At 42.6% G+C, this 22,455-nt stretch overlaps 1 protein-coding gene across 3 annotated transcripts in view; it reads right to left on the bottom strand.

Annotated features, from left to right (window-relative positions):
• FARS2 (phenylalanyl-tRNA synthetase 2, mitochondrial) overlaps positions 1-22,455 on the bottom strand; it is a 525,092-nt gene that overhangs the window by 131,083 nt on the left and 371,554 nt on the right. For all 3 annotated transcript variants that reach the window (XM_032861501.1, XM_032861502.1, XM_032861500.1), the window contains one exon: positions 9,699-9,850. In XM_032861501.1, coding sequence (XP_032717392.1) covers positions 9,699-9,850 — 152 coding nt within the window. The remainder of the gene's footprint in view (positions 1-9,698; positions 9,851-22,455) is intronic.

Raw genomic sequence — 22,455 nt, 5'->3', positions numbered from 1 at the left:
AAGCCTCGAGGGAGGGGCCCTGCGGAGTAGGAGGGGACATGGGGCTCAAAGCAGAGCTGTGTGACAGGTGCCACACCAGCAAGGGAAGGCACAGCTCTGCCCAAACCTGAAACAGCGCAAGACCCCATGAAGAACCCCCAAAGTCTCATGGGTGTGCTGGCTGGGGCAGCAGCAGGGCTGGCAATATCCAGGAGGAAACCGGGGTCCCCCATGAATCACCGGCATGTTCAGGGGAAGTCTGCATAAGCAAATGCGGGACACCCTTAGGGGCCTCCAGAAATACATGATAGGAACTCTGCAGGAGGCTGAGGTCTCCGTTGAGCAGGTGGCGGTGACATGCTGGGGAGATCTGAACAGAAGTTCCTCAATTCATTTCCTAAGTGTCTGACTAGCCCTCTCTTGGCCACAGCAGCCCCACTGGAACAGGATGCCCTGACTGGCACTACATTGCCTTGAGGTATCCTTCTCTTCCTCATGTAAATCTTCCAGAACATTCTACCTTGCTCTGTCCTCACTAGACACCTGATTAAATTCTAGTCATGGTCCTGCTTTCTGTGGCTCCACCGACACTTGAGTAAGTAGATTCCCCCTTGGAGCTATAGGCTGTTAAAACAAAACAAAGCAACAAAAAAAACAAATCAAAGTTCCTGTTGGTCACCTGGCTTTTCCCTTAAGTATCCCTTACACTCCACCCCCACATCTGGACTCCAGATCCACCCCACCTCTAAGGAGGGGACAGAGCCCTGGGGCGGCAGGTAGCCGGCGGAGCTCCCAGGCAGACTGTGTGCGGCCCCTAAGCCTGGCTTCTCTGTGACTGCTCGTCCGCTCTGCCTGCCACCCACTTCCACCGGGCCTGCTGACCGCAGGGCGCCCTCCCAAACGTCCCCAATAAGAAAGGGGCCCTAGATCTAGGATGCGATTTGGACCAACTGTATACACCACTGGTCCTTTCCCTTGGAGCTGACCCCTCATCCCTAGAGGTCTCTGCTTGCTTTTGCACACCAGCAGCTTGAGTCTCAGTTATGACCAAGCTAAGGAAGGTAACTAGCCCAAGGGACACTTGGACACCAACCCGGCCCGCACACTGTGCATCCCAGGTGCAGCCTGGCTGGAGCTGGAGCCCGAGGAATTAGCAGGTCTGCTGAGCCCATCTCCGCTGCTCAGAAATTCAAATAGGTCTCAGAAACTTTCTTATAAGTCTCATCTTTAAAGACTCGACTCCGAGATCTATAATCAGGATAACTGTTAGGTTATCCTGCGTAAGACTCTGAGGCTGCACAGTGCCAGGCCATATTTGGAGTCATAAATTTCTTAGTTACTAAGACATCCTCAGTAACTGTGAGGGTCATGGCACAGTCAAGGCTAAGCCTCTGTGTGGTGTGAAGGGCAAGGTCGCTGACCCCGTATGGACGGTGCAGCTGGGAGTGGGAGGCAGGTGCCCACTGCAGCTCTGGGATTCACGTTTGGGTGGTAGCTAGTTGAAAGAAGTGACCTTGTGACCTGTATAACAGATTTAAAGATCCAGAATGATGCAGAGCATGACTCCTCGCTGCCCAAAATGAGGGGGTGGGGCTGCCCCTCCCCATCACATTTCTGCCAATTCTGTGACTGAGATTCCCCTTACAGGTTGTCCTTGGTGTGCATTTTAACTCACCTTCATTGATCGATACTGTCGGGGGTGGGACAGGGAAACATCAAGGGAAGTGGGTTACTTCTGCCTTGCATCTTAGAAAGAGAGCATTCAGTCTCCAGGCAGCAAAAAGGTGCACGGGATGCTAAGTGAAGATTATAGCCAAAGAATTCCCTGAAAAGCGCTAATTGAAAGTTAAAGAGGGAAGAGCGGCTTCATGGTTAATTTTCACGAAGGTGTGCACGCACACAGCAGATCACTGACAATCCAGCTCATTGAACGTCTGGCCCCTCTCCTTGCCTGGCTGTCAACGAGCAGTCTCTCCACTCCTTCTCTGCTCTGTGCTGAGACGCTGCTCCCAGGGCCCTGCTGGGTCAGTGCTGAAGGTAGTGTCAAAGGCTCCTTCAGCAAATGGTGAAATGCTAGGGGACAGGGCACGTTCGGGGACCGAGCTAATTGTGTTTTAATTTGTCTAACGCTGGTGGCAAGCAGGGCTTCTGTGTGACCCAGAGAAAATGCACCCCTCGTGGGCCGCTTTAAAAAGAAGGCTTTTAGGGAAGGAGGTAAAGAGAGGAAGGTAGGGAAAAACAAATACCCAGGCTAAAAATAGTGTTCTTAGAATTGCTTTCTGGGCTGTCTGAACCACAACAATAAAAGTTCTTAGACTCACGCCACCAGCATGGCAATAAAAGTGAAGAAAGGGAAAGAAGCCAGGAGTGTTCTAAAGCAGGTCTGGCTGCCCCGAGCGAGCTCCCTGGTACCGCATACTGTCAGTTTCAAGGGGACACAACTTCTGACAAGCTCTCTCAAGATTAGCTGTTGCTGGCTTTTCATTGCTGGCCAAGCTTTAAGTTCAGATAACTACACTTCTTTGGCTCTGTCACAAGAAACAGGACCAGGGAGTGATCTATAAACCGGAGATGTCACCCCACCTGCCACCAGCTGTGGCATTTTCCCAATACAGAACCCAGAGAACAGCCATATTGACGACGTGGCTCTGCTGACCAACATCTATGCCACTTTACGAAGTATTTTTATTTTTTTATGATTGAACATGTACTCCTTAAGCTGCAGGAAGAACATGTATTATTTCAGAATGACAGTTTTATATGAAGTCTCACCCTGCTTCCCGAGATGACCAGAACTTCCTAGTCGTATGTATTTGGCGGCCAAATCCAAGACTCCTGGCTGTGCCGAGGTTACTCTTTAATAAGCAAGATGGGCTGACTGTGAAAGTTACTGGTTTTTCCTGTGATAGCTATTAAATTTTTTTTTTTTTTTTGAACCAACTCTGTGCTGTTTTCAAAGCATTTCACACCTATAGGCTGACCTAATTTTTGCAGCTGCCATTTCTGGATGATGTTAGCACCCTTGGTTGGCAGACGAGGAACTGAGGTCAGAGAATCCCTTTATGGGACTTCTAAGACGTGAAGGGCCAAGACTCTGCTGATGGCCTCTGCCTCTGAATTCTGAGCTCTTTCCACTGGCCTACATTGCCTCTACTTTTTAGGTCATAAAATACTTCCAGCCATTTAACAAAAGCGCCTCTAAGGAATGAAGAAGGATCAATGAGGCATCCACCAAGCATCACGCAGGGAGCCAGCCTCCTTCCAATTTAAACACTGTGGGAAGACGGAAGTGAGAGACTATGCCATAGTGCCCTACGGAGTTTCCATCAAGCGGAATAGCCTGGAAAAGTTTAAGTGCACATAAGGAACACAAGATATGAACGAGTCAACCTTAGGAGCAGTTACACAGAGCTCTGAGGAGCAGACTGGTGGGGGATGAGGGAAGGAGGTCCGCACCTGGGGGGCTAGTTCTGAAAAAATGTCCCATGAACCCTTCTGGTTGTAAATGTTCAGACTGTGGTTCCGTGTTCTGGAAAGTGGGGCTGAGCTGTTTTAGGAGTGGTCCCTGGCTGAGAGGAGCAAGCGGAGGGATAGAGCCAGAGGTGCCTGGTTTCCAAAGATCTCTAGCCCTTAGACCTGCCTTGGTTCCAAATGGGTTTCTTGTTCTCAGGCGTTTCCGTAAATAAATCCCGTCTGTCTTAAAGTGGCCACCCTGAGTGAATCCGCCCCAGCAACAAAAGAACACAACAACCCAGGGTTCTTCTCACAGGAACTGAAGGTTTCTACTCGGAGGCACTCACTGAGAATGAGCTGTGTACACCTCATTCACAAGGTAGCAGAAGGGAGACAGACATGCAGAGTTTGCGGTCTCGTCTCCTGGGAAAACTTCCCAGACCAATGGCTGCCCTGCTCTGAACCCATAGCCCTAGACATTCCCCCTCAGACAGGGAAGGCTTGTGGGGCATCAGACACATGCAAGAAACTGTGCAGGCCACACATGAGGCTTAACCCACCTTATTATCACCTTCTATTTTTATTGCTAGTTCACTCTTCTTGCGTTATTTAGCCCCACAAAAACTGGGATCTCTTGCCTTACTATCAGTGGGGTCCCAACAAGCCCGATGTGTCCTATAACATAGGAACTCGAGAAGCGATTGGTTAACATTCTTACAACAGGCCGCTGCGTGAAGTTCAAGGCAGTCTGAATATGGCAGTGCCTGAGTTGGAAGCTATTGAGTTCAGGCTACAGGGAAAACAAAGAAAGCTCCGTATAGACAGTAAACCTACAGACCTATAAAACAAGGTCAGAGGCCTGTCCATTTGACTCATGTGGCTAATTAGAGCGAGGGCAGACACCTGATTGCAGGAGAACCTGTCCTCCAGCTGGTCAGTGACCTCTGAGTTGGCCAGAAAAATCTCAGGCCGGTGAGACTCCTTTGTCGGGAATGTCAGAATTGGGCAAAGTGCTAGCAAATGGTGCTGAGCACTGACACCTGAAGGTCATTTAGACTTGGGGGCTGGGCAGGGTATTCTGAGCTCTGCCAAATACAGAGAGAGCACAAGCTACATGGTGGAAAGCAGGAAGCAGGGGAGAGCCAGAGAGGGCGTGAGGAAATAAAACATGACAGAGAAGCAGAAATCGGTAGACAAACCCCAGAAAGGGCAATGGAGACAGAAAGGTCAGACCCTGCCCTAGCTGCCGCTCTTTCTGAAGCCTAGCTGGGGTGCCCAGCTTTTCTGATGTTTTGTCATGTGTGTTTCTTGGAACCACAAGAACCCCTGCTGGAACACCTCCCTCTTGTAAGGTCCTTCTGTCCCTTCTCCCTGCTGGTCAGAACACAAAAGTAAAGCATGGTTTTAAGAAATAATATTTTTTAGAAGACATAAGAAATTCTCCACTAAATAATATCCCAGTGGTTCTCAACTGAGGGCAGTTTTGCCTGACAGGGGATATCTGGCAATGTCTGGAGGCATTTTTGGTCATCATAAGGTGCTGGGAGGGGCTGAGACGGGTCAGAGGTACTGCTGACATCTTGGGGTGCACAGAACAGCCCCCCAACAAAGAATTATCTGGCCCCAAATATCAGTAGTGGAGAGGCTGAAGAACCCCACTGTAGACCAGAAGGCTGATAATACATAGCATACATCATTCCGGGATCAAATGTCATCTGACGCATATGCATGAAAACAGTCAAGACAGGGAAAAGGTAACGATATGAAGAAATGTGGTGTCAGGGTGTTGACAGGATGGGTGAGTCTCCACCTTTTCATTTTTAAACTTTTATGTTTTTATTGGATGTAATTTGACAAAGCAAAATCAAACACACCAAAGAAAGAAAGAAAAGAGAAGAGATTAAGGGGGGAAAAACAAGAGGAAGGGAAGAAGGAAGGAGAAGTCACCCCAACTGCCTTATCCGCAGGGACGCCTGCCCCCATGCTGAAGCCAATTAGGAGCAGGTAATACCCATGATTCATATCCACTGAGAAGGGGGGCAGCCACATGGAGAAAGTGCCTCTCTTGGTGGAGTCCCTCTTCGGCACACCATGAAAAACCGCAGACAAGCGCTCTGGTACCAACCTGTGCTAAATTTGTTCCAACCGCAAGTGGTCAGTCAGGAAGAACAGAAACATTAACTGGATCAAGGAGGCCTGAACAGAGCTGGGACTCGCCTTCGGTGCCCATGGCTCAGGATGCTTACCTCTAGCATCTCAGCCCCAACTAGACCCTGGCTGTGGGTTCACGGATTCAGGAAAGCATGTCCATGACTGAGCAGAATGCACGGAGTGAGCAGCAGCCCCAGAAACATGGTGGAGTCTACGAGAAGCACTGATCTGGGGACATGGTCAGGGAGAACCTGCTACAGACACCTGGGGCCTTCTCCCCACCACCCATTTCTTGTAGTCCAGTCAAGTAAGTCTTTTAAATCCCCCAGTTCTAGCTTCCGAAAGCCTCTACCTTGAGCTCAACCTAAATCTGTCCTATCTGAGCCGCAAGGACTAGAACAAAAAGTCATCTTCTTCTAACCTGAACAGCTGTTACCTGTGACCATTCAGGACAGACTATTATCTGTAACCCAGAAAAATGTGCCCATTTGTCTAACATTATGAAATTAGGTTCCTATTCAGCAGTTATGTCTCCCTGAGGCATCTTGGGATCTGCTCTTGTTCGCAAGACATGACACCTAATTTGTTAAAAAAGAAAAAAAGACATAATTTGTTCAACTACTTGTTTATTTCAAAGAGTCTTTCATGCACTACTAGCATTTCTCAGTTCTTGATGTTAGGCAAAGAAAGGGTCAGAGCGCTTTGGACTGCCTAGCAATATTTAATTTATGCACTGAAAATAAAGTAAGTCCTAAGCTCCAGATAGGCACTGATGAGTACAAGATCAGGTGACCCTCCACTTGCCACCACCCAAGTCAGGAACTCTTACTGGGAGAACAGGAGGGTGCAGGGTGCCCGAGGGAAAAATACCTCCAAGAGGAGAATTTTAGAATATATGAGCAGGGGTCAGTTAAAGAATTGTATGTGGCTCCCTCCTGTATATCAGGGGTCAGCAAACTATGGGCCAAACCTAGCCCATCACCTGTTTTTGTAATTAAAGCTTTGCTGGAACACAGCCATGTTTGTTTGGTTCATTTCGTCCATGGCTTTTATAATAGCAGAGTAGGGCACAGGTGTTGCAGAGACCCTATGGCCCTCAAAGTCAAAACTATCTACTAACTGGCCCTCAACAGAAACAGTTTGCCACCCTCCCACGCTAGATATTTCCTGAGGATCTTTAGTCAGTGAGCCACTATTAGGAAATAATGTGTCCCTTTCTGCAAGTCTGTCCTTTCCCTCAGGGCTGTAATAGCAAAGTTTACCTTTGGTTGTCAGTAACAAAGATCTAAAAACCAGTGACTTCAACAAGATACTTGTCTCTCACATAAAAGTCCAGGGCTGAACTGACACTCCAGTGCCAGAGACCCAGGTTGTACTCGACACAACTTCCATTGCCAAGGTCATACCATGGTCCAAAATGGGTGCTGAAGTACCAGCTATTACACTCACATCCAAATGGCAGGAAAGAAAAGGACAGCCTCAATAGTGGAGGCTTAGAAGTGTAGACTTTTAGTTAGCTGGCAAGCTGCTTAGACAAAAAAATCAACGCTACATTATTTTTTAAATGGGGGATTGGATATTGAGAGATAATTAGCAACCTCTGCCTCAGAAACCTTACTCCAACCACCAAGACCCTTATTGAGATAGGTGTGCACTCTGGGCAGGCTAATCATTTGGCATAGCTTCAGAATAATTGGCCTTAAATATTTGTTTAACATTCACTTAAAAGATGGTAAGGTCAGTGCCAATAAAAAGTATTTTTTTGGTTGGTCGGTTGTTTTCAAGTTTCCAATCAAGAGTACTGTGGTACTGTGTCCTCTGGAAGCAACTGGACAGATTCTCCTTTCATAAACTAGAATACGGTTGTGTGTATAGACCTGCATCAGCAGAGCACTCCTATACAGTCCAGTGATTTCTTTTTTTTTTTTTAATGGAATATCTGCCTGCCTGGTGTGTCTGTGGTCAAAGGATTCCGATGCTACCTCACTCTCACAGCAATTTCTCCAATTAGCATGCCCATTCAGCATTTATTCTCACCAACGCAAATCACCTCCCACTCAGAAAATCCCAATATTTACCCCGCCCCCAAACCACACTTACTCCCACATCCAGGCCATTACATCTATCTCCAACCTTTAAGATCTGATCATCTCCAACCAGAAAGGGCTACTCCTCTAACTTTTGACACTGATGATATGAGAGTAGAGGCAGGGCTCAGGCAATGGCAGGTAGCAAAAGCTTGAGAAGTACAAAATTAGGAATGGATTCTGAATCCTTAATTCCCATGGTTTTTTTACATATTAAACAACAATGGGGAAAAGATAACAAATCATGGCCTTTTGGTATCTCAGTTACTATTGAATAATCAGTCTTGGTCCTACATTTTCCCTCTTCTTCAATAGTAAGTAGCTGGAATTTCACTATCAACATGCAAATTCCTAGAAATTTCTCTCACAGAAAAGACCCAGACTGAATGGGTCTTCCATCGTGTCAAAAACCCAAGCTGCTCCATATATACTGTTTTCTGTAAAGTTAGGGAAGAGACCTCATCTGCAAACTCTAAAATACATTTAAAGTCTGCCAAAAGCAGCTGAAAGCAAGTAGAAGCTAATGAGATGTGAAGGAAGGAAACACACGCAGTGGCATTTCTCAGAAAATATCAGCAAAGACACATTTCTCAGACCTGAGGGTTATAATCTGAAGTTCAAAGTCTTTATCACCAATAAGTGCTGAAACTGAAGTAAACAAAGGCGAATCTTCTGTTTGTAAGAAGAGAGGATTTGGGGTGGGAGGCAGAACTACACAAGGAATCAATGAGATGAATGAGCCGTATTCAAAGAAAGAGTTATTTCTTGGCACTGGAGAGGATAAAAGCCGTAGAGTGGTGAGGACGGTTAACGTGAACGATCACCCTAGCCCCTCCCGGCCATGTCAATACCCACACTCATACCTCAACTTTGTGCCCATAACTGGTTCAGAAAATCCAATGTCATTCAAATACAAGTAACAAAAAGGCAAATCATATGCATACCACAGGTACATCAATTTAAAAACTGGGGAAAAAATAAGGAAGATCAAAGAAAAACTTATTAACAAAGAAGTCATAGAAAAAAATATTGCCACTGGATCGTAAGAAGTTGCTGGGCAAATACCTTGCAATAAGTTTTAAAAACCAAATGAAGCAATTCCTCTATGAAGTAAAACTAGAAATCAGAGATAATTCAGAGAGGAAAACAGAAGAAACTGAAATGTGAGCTTGCCGAGCTCATAAAAGGGGGAAAAACAAAGTAATCGAAGATGGAGATGGGATGTGAGCGAGGAAGAAGAGACTGCAGAAAACAGTAAGGGACAGACAAGACAGCAATGAGAAAAGCATTCAAAATGAAGTGGAAATGAGTTTTAAAACATTAGAGAGAAAGTCATAGGTAGAGAAGTCACATAAAGGAGAGCCTTCTTATGCAGAACTGGAATTCCGGAAGAATGAAACAGAGTAGAACAATGGATCAGAACAAATCCTTAATGATACAAGTCAAGAAAACTTTTCTAAAACCAAAGTAGAATCAAATCTGATTAGTGTAAGACTATAGGGCACATGCGCGCGCGCGCACACACACACACACACACACACGCGCGCACACAGACGTCCCAGGGGAAAACAGGCCAACGCTGAGATGGGTCCTGATTAAGTTACTAAACTTTATCCTAGAACCTAATACAGCTTTTGGCATGAGGCAAGTGGTTAATAAATATTCACTGAGAGACTGACAGAACAGCTTTTTCTCCACAAACCCGTTTCTGACACAACTCCTCTGTTCCTGGGATGTGATAATGGTAAGAAATCACTTCTAAAAACAATACTGAAAAACTCCAAGATCTTTAAAACATTCTGTTTCACATATTTACTAAGGCAGGAAAGATTAAAATTGCATTTTAGAAAGATTTTCAGAAAGGACTGATATAAAAGTCTTTTCTAATAAACTATATATTCACGATAAATTCTGGAGACATTCTGTCTCATATGCACTGAGTTTCAGCAAAATTTTATTATATATTTCCATACGCCATTTGTCACATAGAGACAAGAAAGGGATAAAATCAGAAAGCTTTTTACTTACTTTGGATGTTTAAACTTGTCTATCAGATCAACTCTTTCCACCAAGTCTCCTCCAATTGTCCGTACTAAGTCATAGAAATCGTTTTCTATAAAATTCTCAGAGGGCAACCAGAATGAGATGTCATTTATCACAGCGGGGTATTTGCTAAAAGGCTAACAAAACAAGAGAAGAAAAGATTGATTTGTTAGTTGCCTAAGAATGTTTAAATTTTTCATAGAAAGTTATACTTGGCTAATTAGAAAATGCTGGTAAAACATTATTTCAGCACTTGAATTTTCAGGAACAAAATAAACTTAAAAGATAAGCCAAATTCAAAATTAGCAAATTCCATTATGAATGTTACAGATTCTTATCACATTCATGTGTAACATTACCATATATTATATTTATATAACCATTAATGTTCAATTTAGTATAAAGCAATTTGAATATATATTTCAGTTTTTCATTTGAATACTAGAGGAGAAAAGTTCAAATTTAATTAACAAGCGATTCATTAACTTCCTGTGATATTTTCAGGAAGTCATTTTAATAGAGAAATAAGTAAAGGCTTGTCAAAATTGATATTTCAATTAGTAATGTCATTATTTGTTAGTATTTCTAATTATTAAAATAAAGGACTGGGATGATAAGTAGTCACTTTGGGAGTTATTTTTCAAATAATGGCTCTAAGGATGGATAAACACAAATGTAGCCATTTCCCCCATTTTATCCTATTTTTCCCAGTTTATTCAAGCTCATCATTATTTTGGATAGACAGTTAAAATTAGATACTTTTAAAAGTTATTGCCTTTGTTTACATGGCTTATACAAACACACACACACACACACACACACACACACACATATATAAAATAGGTATTGGTCTGTAAGTTACTGCTACAATAAAAAATGTTCTTTATATAACTATGAAGTCCTCAGGGGAGATGTGCTAAAGTATAAATAAATCGGTTAGAAAAGCAAATTTATAAACTGGTTTACACCAAGCCTGATACCACTATAAACCCTTTGGTGAATCACTGATCAAAAAAAGTATAACTTTTTAAATGGCAAAACCTCTGAAGAACCAAAAACTCACACAAAAAATGATTATTCAACTTGAAATATCAATAAAGTTGTCAGACAAATGCATCAGTTCAGAACACACATTTCAAATGAACATAATAAAGCTACTATCTAGGTGCTTTTGACAAAATACTGTGGATCCTGAAAAACATCCTTGGTTTTCTCTCCTTTGGCAAAATCAAAATCCTGTAGTAAATCACCCATGGGTCAATGTAACAATATAGGAGTATGGTGATTGCACCAGTTGCTTTTCCCTTGGACAACATCTTCTGCCACTTCAGGAATATGGAAATTTAGGGAGTTTGGATAAAAGACTGGGATTGCCAACAATTAGCACGTAATGCCCTCTTTAGTTGACCCAAGCTGAGGTACCATTGAGCTCTGATGACAGACATGGCAGGTGCCCACCTGAGCAGGTGTGTCAGCAACCCACTGACAACAATACGGTAATAACAAACAAAATAAGGCTGTCAGCCAGACTAGAGGTCCCCGAGACATTAAAAAATACATTTTACAGTAAATTAGAGTTTTAAAAACCAAGGAGAAAAGCCCAGACTGCTGTACTGCAAACTAGTTCAAGTTAACGAATTATAGATAACAAGTTTAAAGTAATGGTTTACCTAAAGGAAGCATTCACTATACTAATTGGTATATGTCAGATATGGGATACCTCCTAGTGACTTCTACTCCTTTGAAGGGGAAAATAAAAGTCTGTTTTGAAAATAAGATAACTACAGACCTATGGCTATTGGAATGTAGGCTTCCTGATGCTTAGCCAGAGGTGGTGTTAAAAACTTCTAGTGGCTTCCCAATATTTTAGGATAAAGTTCCCAATTCTTGAAAAGTTCTAGGTCTCTCTGTTGTTCTCCAGGCTCATACCAGTCTGGCTTATTTGGTTCTTTTTTTTTTTTTTTTTTTGAAGATTTTTATTTATTTATTTGACAGAGAGAGATCACAAGCAGGCAGAGAGAGAGGAAAGGAAGCAGGCTCCCTGCTGAGCAGAGAGCCAGATGCGGGGCTTGGTCCCAGGACCCTGGGATCATGACCTGAGCTGAAGGCAGAGGCTTAACCCACTGAGCCACCCAGGTGCCCCTGGCTTATTTGGTTCTTGAACACACTAAGCTCCTTCCTCCAGATACTGATTCTCGCCCTCCCTATCCTACTTCTGCACCTCAGTTACCACGTTCACCTCCAACCCCCACAGCTTCAGTAGTCCCTTGCTATGGCAGCCTGTACTTCTCTTACATAGTACCTTCCGTTCTTGTAATTATTTGTGTAGTTACTTAATGTCTGTCTTCTCAGTATATTTCAGTTTTTGAGGGTGGGGTGTGTATCTTCTTTTTATCTCAAACCTCTCTTACTCTGCACAGGTCCCGTGACACTGCAGGCACGCCTCCAGGATGCATGACAACGCTACCTTGTGTGAGCAATGGCCACGTTACAGTGAATCAACTTAGCTGTTCTTTCTTCTCCAACCAGCCCAGCTCATGGACATGGCAGGGAAATAAGGCATAGAGACTTGCCTCTATCCCTGGCTATGCTGTGATAAGGAGAGAGTGACCACATGCAATGACAAAGAAGAGGCGGACAGGCAAAGTGATTTGGTAGGAACTTGATAATCCACAATCTTAGAACCAGATAATTTTAGAACTGGGAAAAAAAAAAAACCTGTTAACCTAAATGAAGAGGTAAACGGAGGCAAGCTCGAATTATCAGAAACTGAGTTTATTCAGGAAGAGCAGAGGAGTTGCAATTCAGAAAATGCATGCTGGGGCGCCTGGGTGGCTCAGCGAGTTAAAAAGCCTCTGCCTTCGGCTCAGGTCATGATCCCAGGGTGCTGGGATGGAGCCCTGCATCGGGCTCTTTGCTCAGCAGGGAGCCTGCTTCCCTCCTGTTCCCTCCTGCCTGCCTCTCTGCCTACTTGTGATCTCTGTCTCTCAAATAAATAAATAAAATCCTTAAAAAAAAATTCATGCTGCATGTGAGTCCGTTGAGGGCTGGGGCAGCTGTATTAATGGGAAGGAGTGCGCAGAGAAGGCAGGCCAGCCAGAGTCCAAGCAGGGAGTTCACTGGCCGGAGGATGGTGAAAGGTTCTTGGCAGATGTTCACTGGTCTGGAGATGAATCTCAGTCCTCTGTAAATCAGGCATTTACAGGGAATTAGTCTCTTCATTCTCAAGTTCCATTCTTCTGAGGGAGCCTGTGTGGGATTCTCCATATCGTATCTTCCGGTTCCAGTTTAGACTGAAATCCTTTCACAGGTCTTAAATAGCATCTGGTATTATTTTTGTTTTCTCATTTCTTGATCTAGATGAGCAATGTCTATTTTATTAGTTTTATCAAATAACCATGAATTGATTTATTCTTTTGAGATCATCTCTATAATTCTCGTGGTAGTTGTTTTTTGTTGTTGTCATTTGTTGGGGGTTTTTTTTTGGAATTGAAAAGGTGATCAAAACTACAGTTATCGTAGAGACTTTAAAAGTCACAAGTCAATATTATGAACTACTTAATAACAATGAGTTTGAAAACTTGGATTAAATGATAATTTTCACTCAAGACAGAAAATTTAAACTGATTGATAATGTACCAAATTGAATTATCAGTCAAATATCAAAAGAAAAGTATTAGACTCAGATGGTTCATGGTATAACTATCAAATATTTCAGGTGAAGCAGTCTCTTTAACACCCAAACTATTTCACGAAATAGAAAAGGAGGGAAAAATCAACTGATCTCATTGAGTTTATAAACTTTAAGCCAAAGCTGGATAATCACAGAATAATTGAAAAAAAAATTGTAGACCAATTTCACCTTACAACCTACATAAAAAATCCTAAATGTAACTTCAGCAAATACAATTAAACAGCATATTAACATAAGAACACAAAATGACCAAGTAGGGTTTATTCTGGAATAATGGGAATGCTCTGAAACCAAAAACAATCTACTAGTCAACATGTAAGGAAAAAAAAAAATCCTGATTTTTTTTTTTCAGAGAGAGGAAGCATTTGATAAATATAATACTTATTCATAAATGAGAAAAAAAGAGTTTTTTGGCAAACTATAAATAGAAGGCAACTTCCTTCCTTCCAAGATATTTATTGTAAACCTATAGCAAATATATTAAAGTTAAAATTTTTTAGAAAGCATTCAAAATAAAGTCAGGAGCAACAGAAGGATACCCTCTCTCACCCTTGCTCTGTCACATTATAAATCCTAACCCAAGGGAGGAAACAGAAACAGCTATTGGAATGGAACAAGGCAAAATTTGTGATCCTCATTTGAATCTTCCTTACTAACTATATAACTTGAACAAACTGCTTATCTCTGTTTTCAGTCTTCTCATCTGAAAAACAGAGGATTATTTGTATTTATCTTATATAATAATTACTATTTTATTTATATCATTAGACAGACAATATTCAAGAGTTAAAGTGAATGAACTGGAGGTACATATATCACTATGGCTAAAATACAAAAAAGTGTATGTTGAGTTTCCCAAAAAAGTAAGTTGTATTGAGATGTAGTCACTATCATATCTATAAGGAGTTTTAAAATGGGTATGGCAATAATAAATACACAGATAAATTGTACAAATTGTATTACAACAGATGTGGGAAGGCTATACTGGACTTCAAAACAATGATTAACTCTGGGGAAGGAAGGAGAGAATTTGAGCAGGGATTTCGCCTTTATCTTTAAGATGCTCTGTAGCAAATGCACTGAGTGAGCTCTGCATGCTGGTGGCGTTGGGTGGCCTGACCTCACACCCCAGTTAGTGTGGTCAGCCAAACTCAGTCTTTATTCCCTACATGAATACTGATGCTAAACACCCCTGTAATCCCCCTTACCAGAGAGTAGCAAAAAATGCCACCTGCAAACATGTCACATTGGTATAAGGTTTACTTTGAGCTCAAAGCAACTGAAAGGAAGCTGATACAAGAAAAGCTCTCAGCTTGGGGGGGCCAACACAACACAGGCACACAATTTCCCTAAGAGCAGGACAAAAGATTTGCAAAGGTACCCCATCTCCCGTCACCGATCACTGGAGACAACTCTAGACCCTTATTAGCCCAGAGAGAACACCAGAAGGCTCTACACCAAATTTGACTAAGGGGCCCTTACCTTCCGTTAGTTTCCCATATATTTACCTTTCCACAATTGGCCACCTCTAGAGACTCAAGATCCTTATCTTTGCCTTGTTACTTTCTCTAAAAATTCATTGCTCTTTTGCTAAGCTGCTATATAAGCCCAATTACCAACCAAGCCTTTGAGTTACTCCTCTCTGATACTCCTCTGTGTTTCATGCATGATGCAAATGTTAATAAACCTGTTTGTTCTAATCTGTCTTTTGTTGCAGAGCACCAGCAGACACCTAGAAGGGTAGGAAGAAAACTGTTGTTCTCCGTCCCCCACATTATCCTTACATTTATTGCATTTTGGCTACCTCTAATGGTGTTGGAATAATATCTTTACTTTGTAATCCTGGGAATCTACAAATGTTTTTCACAGTTTGCCCTTTTTAAAACCTCTGATCTTTGCCAATTATCGACTATTCCAATCCAAAAACTGTTTTATTTCCTATTTGGGGTTGGGGGACAGAGTAATCATGGAGTTATGTGCCACCCTATCTTTAAGTCCTCTGACTGTATCAAGTGCCCCTACTAGGTTCATGTCCTCGTCATTGTCTTCCAGGACCAGAATTAATGTCTGGTTTACCTGTGTAGCCCAGCCCCACCCACTACAGCGCCTAGCTAATAAATGCCAGCTGAACTCACGTTGGACTGACTATGCGGTCTGTGTCCATACTTCCCAAATTTTCCAGCATAATTTGGATTTTTAAAATAATAATTATGATTCCAAAAAGGACAATTCTCCATGCCATCTGGGTCACATGAATTTGGTTTTTGAAGTTGTTTTCTTCCTTTTTTCTTTTCTTTGAAATACTTTTGCTTGTTAAGTTTTACACCCATATCCCTTTACTCTCACCACTGGCCCCTACTTCCCTTTAAAAGGCTCACTCACATCTTCAGACCCAAGTCTCTAGACTTGCAGGTAAGAACGATGGCAGCTGAAGTGCCAGAGGCCAGGTACTTAAAAAGAGACAGATAAAAGTGGGTTGCATTTCTCCCCTGCTCCAATTAATTCCTTTTATCTTCATTATTTTTCTTCTTACTTAATTGGTTTTATTCTGTTCTTCCTCCAGCTTAATTAGGTGAAAAAAATAACATGTATTTTGGGACTTTCTTAGTTTTGAGTAAAAGCATTTAAGGCTATAAATGTTCCTCTAAATACCTCTTTAGATATATCCCACAAACAATGTCTTTTCCTAGTTTTTCTCCTTTCTTGTATTCTATTGGTCAATTTTTAAAAATATTCTAATATGTTTCTCTCTTGAGTATAAAAAGCTATAAATTGTATGTCTATTTTTTTTAAGATTTTATTTGTTTATTTGAGAGAGAGACGGCATGAGTGAGGGGGGAGGGGCAGAGGGAGAGGGAGGAACAGACTCCTGGCTGAGCAGGGAGTCCAACATGGGGCCCAATCCAAGGACCAGGGATCACGACCTGAGCTGAAGGCAGATTCTTAACTGACTGAGCCACCCAGGCTCCCCTATATAATATAACAGACATAATAGACATAATACACACACACACACACACACACACACACACGTGCGCACACACAAATATCCTTTTATAAACTGATCGAAAGCCTAAATTTATTTAGGATCTCTATTCTGTCTTAACTCTGACAGAAACCTTAGTTTTTGCATTTTGTTCTTGTTTTAACAGCTCTTCTCCCCAACTATTGGATTTTTAGCCTTTAAAAAGCACACACAAAATAATAAGCTATTTAAGACAATGATTAGTTCAAGCTAAAAGTTGTATTTAATTTTGTATTCACTCTCTTTGTTGGGAGACAATTGTCCATGGAATTTCCACACAACCTATAAACCACTTGTGTCAACAAACACCCTTGGAAGACAGAGGCAGTCTCTCCCGGGGGCAGAGAGCAGATTTGCCCCCCCCCCGGGATAATAAATACAATGTCTCCCTCAGGGGCAAAGCTAGGGCTGGCTGGCTCACAGCCTCTTTGAAAGAATGGAAGGGAAGCAAGCAAACAAACATAGTCCAAGAACAAAACGATGGTAGAGCGGCACAACTCGATGGTTTTCAGCTGCGCTCTAAGCCCAGCCTGGAAGCAGCAGTGACCTGAGCTGCTCTGCATCGCCCCTTGGGGTTTGGGGGTGTAGGAGAAGCTTCGGGTGAACAGGAAGCTCATGCTGCCTTAATAGTCCTCTGTCTCTGACCCAGGAGCCTGTCATGTCTTCTGCCAGCAGCCAGGAGACTGTGGCAGACACCTTGTGACCTTGCAAGCAGGGGGAAACCATAGGCCTTTCATGGCTTTTGACAGCCTTCCTTCCCGCGCACTTTTGCTCTTGTACATGAACATCCTTTAATCGTCTCTTCAGTGAAAGTATGTGGGAGGCAAACTCTCAGTATTTACATGTCTGAATCCCCTCATACAAATAATTTAGTGGAGCACAAAATAGTAGGTTTATAATTGTCTCTCCTTGGCACTTTGAAAATATTTTTCTAGACTCATTATGCCGATGACAAGTCGGCTGTCAGTCAGCGCCGTTTCTTCCTAGGGAAGCGGTCTTTTCTTCCTGGCAGATGTGAAGAGTTTTATCTTTATCCTAGACGCTCCGCAGTTCGATTCGGATTAGGAACGGTCGGCATTTATCTCCATTCATTCTGCTCAGCACTCAGAATGTGCCTGCACTTGAAGGGCTCATGTTTTGTCCCACTTCGGAAAAATTCCAGCCCCTCCCTCTGTGCCATTCTTTTCATTCTCTTCTGCAACTGCAGTTACACATATTGTGGGAATTCTTAATCTATCTTCTCTTAACTCAATTCATGTTTTTAATCTTTATCAATTTCAGATTTTTAATCTTCACATACTTGTGCTGTATTCTTGGTGAGTTCTTTAGTAATACCTTAATTTCCTAATTCTCTTCTCAACTGAGTCTCGTCTCATCTGTTTTTTCTTCTTTATTTCAATGAATCTGTTACTCATTTCTGATATTTCTAATTGTTTCTTTTTCATATCTATTTACTCTTCATTTCTGCCTGGTTTTGCCCCTTACTCAGAATTTCCTGTTCTTTTCCTTTTGTATTTTTTAAATGGGTATTATTCTCCATTGATCTCTCTAAGGATGTTAGACATCCTTTTTTTAAAGAACACTTCTTGATTTTACTGTACTCTCCAGTGAATTCAGATTCAAGTTGTTGAGCTCTTTATGTGGTCTGGAATTTGTGTGTGCAGACCCATCTTATATGAGAGACACCACTAGTGTTCTCTCCCTAATCACCCCTCCTTGGTTAGAGATTTTTGTGATTCCTGTATTGTATGCCTAGCCCAGAATCAAGTTGGTAATCCTCTCTGGGTTTCCACCCAATGGTGAGATCGTTGCTGATGCCATAGGGGTAACTTATCTCAGTTCCTGATAAAGAGGCCATGCCTCAAAATAGACACATAGATCAATGGAACAGAACAGAAAGCACGGAAACAATCCCATCATTATATGGTCAATTAATTTTTGGCAAAGGAGGCAAGAATATGCAATGGGGAAAAGACGATCTCTTCAATAAATGGTGATGGAAAACTGGACAGCTACATGCAAAAGAATGAAACTGCACCACTATTTACATCATACACAAAAACAAACTCAAAATGGATTAAGGATCTTGGAGACCGAACTGGAGGTCAGGAGCATTAGAGACCCGAAACCATAAAAATCCTAAAAGAGAGCACAGGCAGTAATTTCGCTGACATCAGCCATTGCAAGATCTTTCTAGATATGTCCCCTAAGGCAAGGGAAACAAAGTAAAAAATAAACTATTGGGACTATACCAAAATAAAAAGCTTCTGCACAGTAGAGGAAACAATCAACGAAAGTAAAAGACAACCTACAGCATGAAAGAAGATACTTGCAAATGACATACCTGATAAAGGGTTAGTATCTAAAATATATAAAGAACTTATATAACTTAATACCCCAAAACCAAATAATCCAATTTAAAAAGGGGCAGAAGACTGATGGCTAACAGACATATGAAACGATGCTCAACACCACCCATCATCAGGGAAATGCAAATCAAAGGCACACTTATCAGAATGGCTAAAATAAAAAGTTCAAGAGACAAGAGGTATTGGTGAGAATGTGGAGAAAAAGGAGGCCTCATACACTGTTGGTGGGAATGCATACTGGTTTTCCACTATGGAAAACAGTATGGAGATTCCTCAAAAAATTAAAAATAGAATTACCGTATGATCCGGTAATTGCACTACTTGGTATTTGCCCCAAACATGAAAACACTAATTCAAAACGATATATGCCCCCCTATGTTTACTGCAGCATTATTTACAAGAGCCAAGATATGGAAGCAACCGCGTCCATCAACTGATGAATGAACAAAGAAGTGGTATACATACAATGAAATATTACTCAGCCCTAAAAAGTCAGAAATCCTGCCATTTGCAACAGCATGGGTGGACCTAGAGGGTATAATGCTGAGTGAAATAAGTGAAAGAAAGACTAATATCATATGATTTCACTCATGTGTGGAATTTAAGAAACAAACAAAAAAAGATACAGAAGCTCGGACTCTTAACTCTAGAGAGCAAACTGATGATTACCAGAGGGGAGGCGGTACTGGGATGGGTGCAAAAGGGGATGGGGATGAAGAGTGCACTCATCCTGATGAGCACTGCGTAATGTACAGCATCAAAACTAGTGTAACGCTGCATGTTAACTATACTGGAATTAAAATTAAAATAAAAGAGGCCATGTCTCTGTCCTGCTCTCTCCCTGGGATCAAAGCTCCACTCAAGCTACAGGGCTCCAGGTCATGGTGGTGGCAATTTGTGGCAGTGATAATTGCCTCCTTTCTAGAGCAGGAGAGCACAACGAGCACCTGACCCTATTTTTTTCAGCAGAGTGTACACTCGAGTCCAGCATGTTATGCAGTGCTCTTTTAGTCCTGAAGCTCCGCCAGAGCCAAACCACTGGTTTCCCTTCCCTGCTTATGAACCTGGAGCGCACAGTGTGTTCATTCTCACTTCCCACTTTATGCTCGTCTCTTGTCCACAGATATATCCCTTTTGTAGGGGGAAAAGGCAAAGGCATGATCCTGCCTTTTTCATGTTCTCTTTTTAGATTGTCATCTGTCACAGCTGTGTGTGTGAAGCAGGGTACAGAGCAGCCTACAAAGCAAGACCGGGTTGACTCTGTATTTCCTTACACAATGGTTCTTCCCTCTGTATGGGAGAGGACACCACACCCCTCTGAGAAGATGAAGATTCAAATCTTTGTCTCCAGAACATATTTTCCCAAAAGCAGACTTCTGCAGGGTTCACAAACCCAGTAAAAGTCATTCAAGGCATCAGATAAGGACCCTACCTTTGACCCATACACAAAATCGTGTCCTGAGTTCAAATACAGACAACTAAAATTATTATATGAAGGGAACTGAGAAATACCAAAATTGTTCTTTACTACTATGTGATATATATACACATAAGTATGTATAATTTGCATTCAAATGTGTTGTAAGGAATGCACACTTAATGATAATAAAGCCACACATGAAGTCATCATTGTCTTATAGTAGCTACTAGGGATGTAGTCATATTTGTAGAAATAAGAAAAGTCTGCTTTTTATAGGCTGGACTAAGAAACTCCTTACTACAACTTGGGACAATGCTGAAGGGCCACCCTCATTTCAGAGCTGCCTGTGGGTGGGCTGAGGCCTTTGCTGTCAATGCATCATAGCCCAACTTCTCTCCTTGTCCAGTCCCACTTCCACCCCTTCCCTTGAAGGCCACAGGGGTTGATCCTGACAGAACCTGATAAGAAGCTTCCAGCTTGCTAACCTCCATCTTAGAGGACACTTTCTGGGGGAACCTGACTCATGACTCCTAGACACCAACAAAACCAGTTGACAAGAGAATTTGGTGTGTCTAGGGGGACAGCAAGCATCAGGGAGCATACACTCAGAGGGAGGCAGATCTGGATGGAATTTGGGTCCCTACACTCAGCTATATGCTGGAGAGAATGGCTCCATGGGGGTGCCCTCCCAAACCTTTGTGTTAGGCCCCACAAAGCCATGAACCATAGCCCCACATACATCTTGACAGGGTGCTTCCTGATCTTCTCAGAGAGGACTGCTAGGAGGCTGTCTCCTACTCACCCCTTCATCTCCCTTGGGAGGCTCTCATGAGGCAGCTTCTCATCACCACCTGGGTTCTGAAGAGGTATGAGGCTTCCTGCCCTGCCCTCCTCACAAAAGAATCACAGGATATACAACCTCTTAGCCACAGTCTAGAATCGGCTCCTCAGAATGGAGTCCTTCACAACTTGTGTTACGATCATCCACTCTGTTATGGACTGAATTAGGTTGGAGTCCTAAACCCCCGTACCTCAGAATGTAACCTTAATTGGAGAAAAAGTCTTTACAGAGATAATCAAGTTAAAATGAGGACATTAGGGTGGGCCCTAATCCAGTATGACTGGTGTCCTTACATAAAGGGGAATTGGGGCACAGTGACACACAGGGAGATCACCATGTGAAGATGACTCCAGACACAGGGGTGACGCTTCTATGAGACAAGGAATGCCTGCGATGGCCAGCACACCACAGAAGCTAGGGGGAGGCTGGAGCAGATTTTTTTCTCACAGTCTTTAGAAGGAACCAATCCTTCTGGCACCATAATCTCAGACTTCCAGGCTCCAGGACTGTGAGACAACAGAAGCCCCCCACTCTGTGGTACCTTGTTGTATCAGCTCCAGGAAACCAAAAGAACCCCTTCTGCATCCATGTCATCATTTTCTGACATGTGGAAGAATGACCACAGGGAGCGGGCTACAGTTTTTGTGAGTAGCGAACCATCTAAATCTAGAAGTGGCTCCCTGCAGCGAACCAGCCAGATCAGCAGGCCTGGGCCTCACCTGGTGTGTTCACAGGCCTGAGAGAACTTACAACACAGTTTCTCTATCTAGAGAATGGAGACAGCACCTACCTCAGCAAAATGTAGTGCAAATGATGGGACATAACATTCACAAAGCACATACTTAGTCATTTTCAAGCCAAAACAATTTTGGCTTATCCATGACACCTGGTTATAAATCATACGCTTGTCAAAGTGACTAGGGTGGGGGCAGGGGTCTAAAAAGTGAGTTTGGATTTCATAGTACTATTCCAATCTAACTGGCCCCTTGCTCCAGGCTCACATCCATATTTAAAATCCAAATGCCCCCGTGTACCTTCCAAGGTTAAGATCCTTAAAGCCTCCCTTCTTACCATCCCATGATAAAATCAAAGTTCTTTAGGCCCTCTGTACCTGTTCATAAATGTTCTCAAGGAATATAACCTTAACTTCCAGTTGGTAATGCAACATAATACATTTTTTCCAGTTTGCTGTGTTTCTACCTCAGAATCTTCTTAAATGCTCTTCTGTTCAACGATACTAAAGCAGGATAACAGATCATTGTTCCCCACTACTCATGTTTTCTGTACTAGTCAATCCTTATTAACTCAGTCTCTGTCTTCTTGCCTTTAGGCAAAGCTATGACAATTTTTTTTTCTTTTTCTGGTTTTGAATCATTTTGACAGTTCCTCTAAG

This window comes from Lontra canadensis, unplaced genomic scaffold (assembly GCF_010015895.1).
Source record: "Lontra canadensis isolate GAN:19392208 unplaced genomic scaffold, GSC_riverotter_1.0 scaffold21, whole genome shotgun sequence".
Taxonomy (NCBI): domain Eukaryota; kingdom Metazoa; phylum Chordata; class Mammalia; order Carnivora; family Mustelidae; genus Lontra; species Lontra canadensis.
Note: the sequence above shows the minus strand (reverse complement) of the source record. Positions and strands in the feature narration are given on the sequence as shown.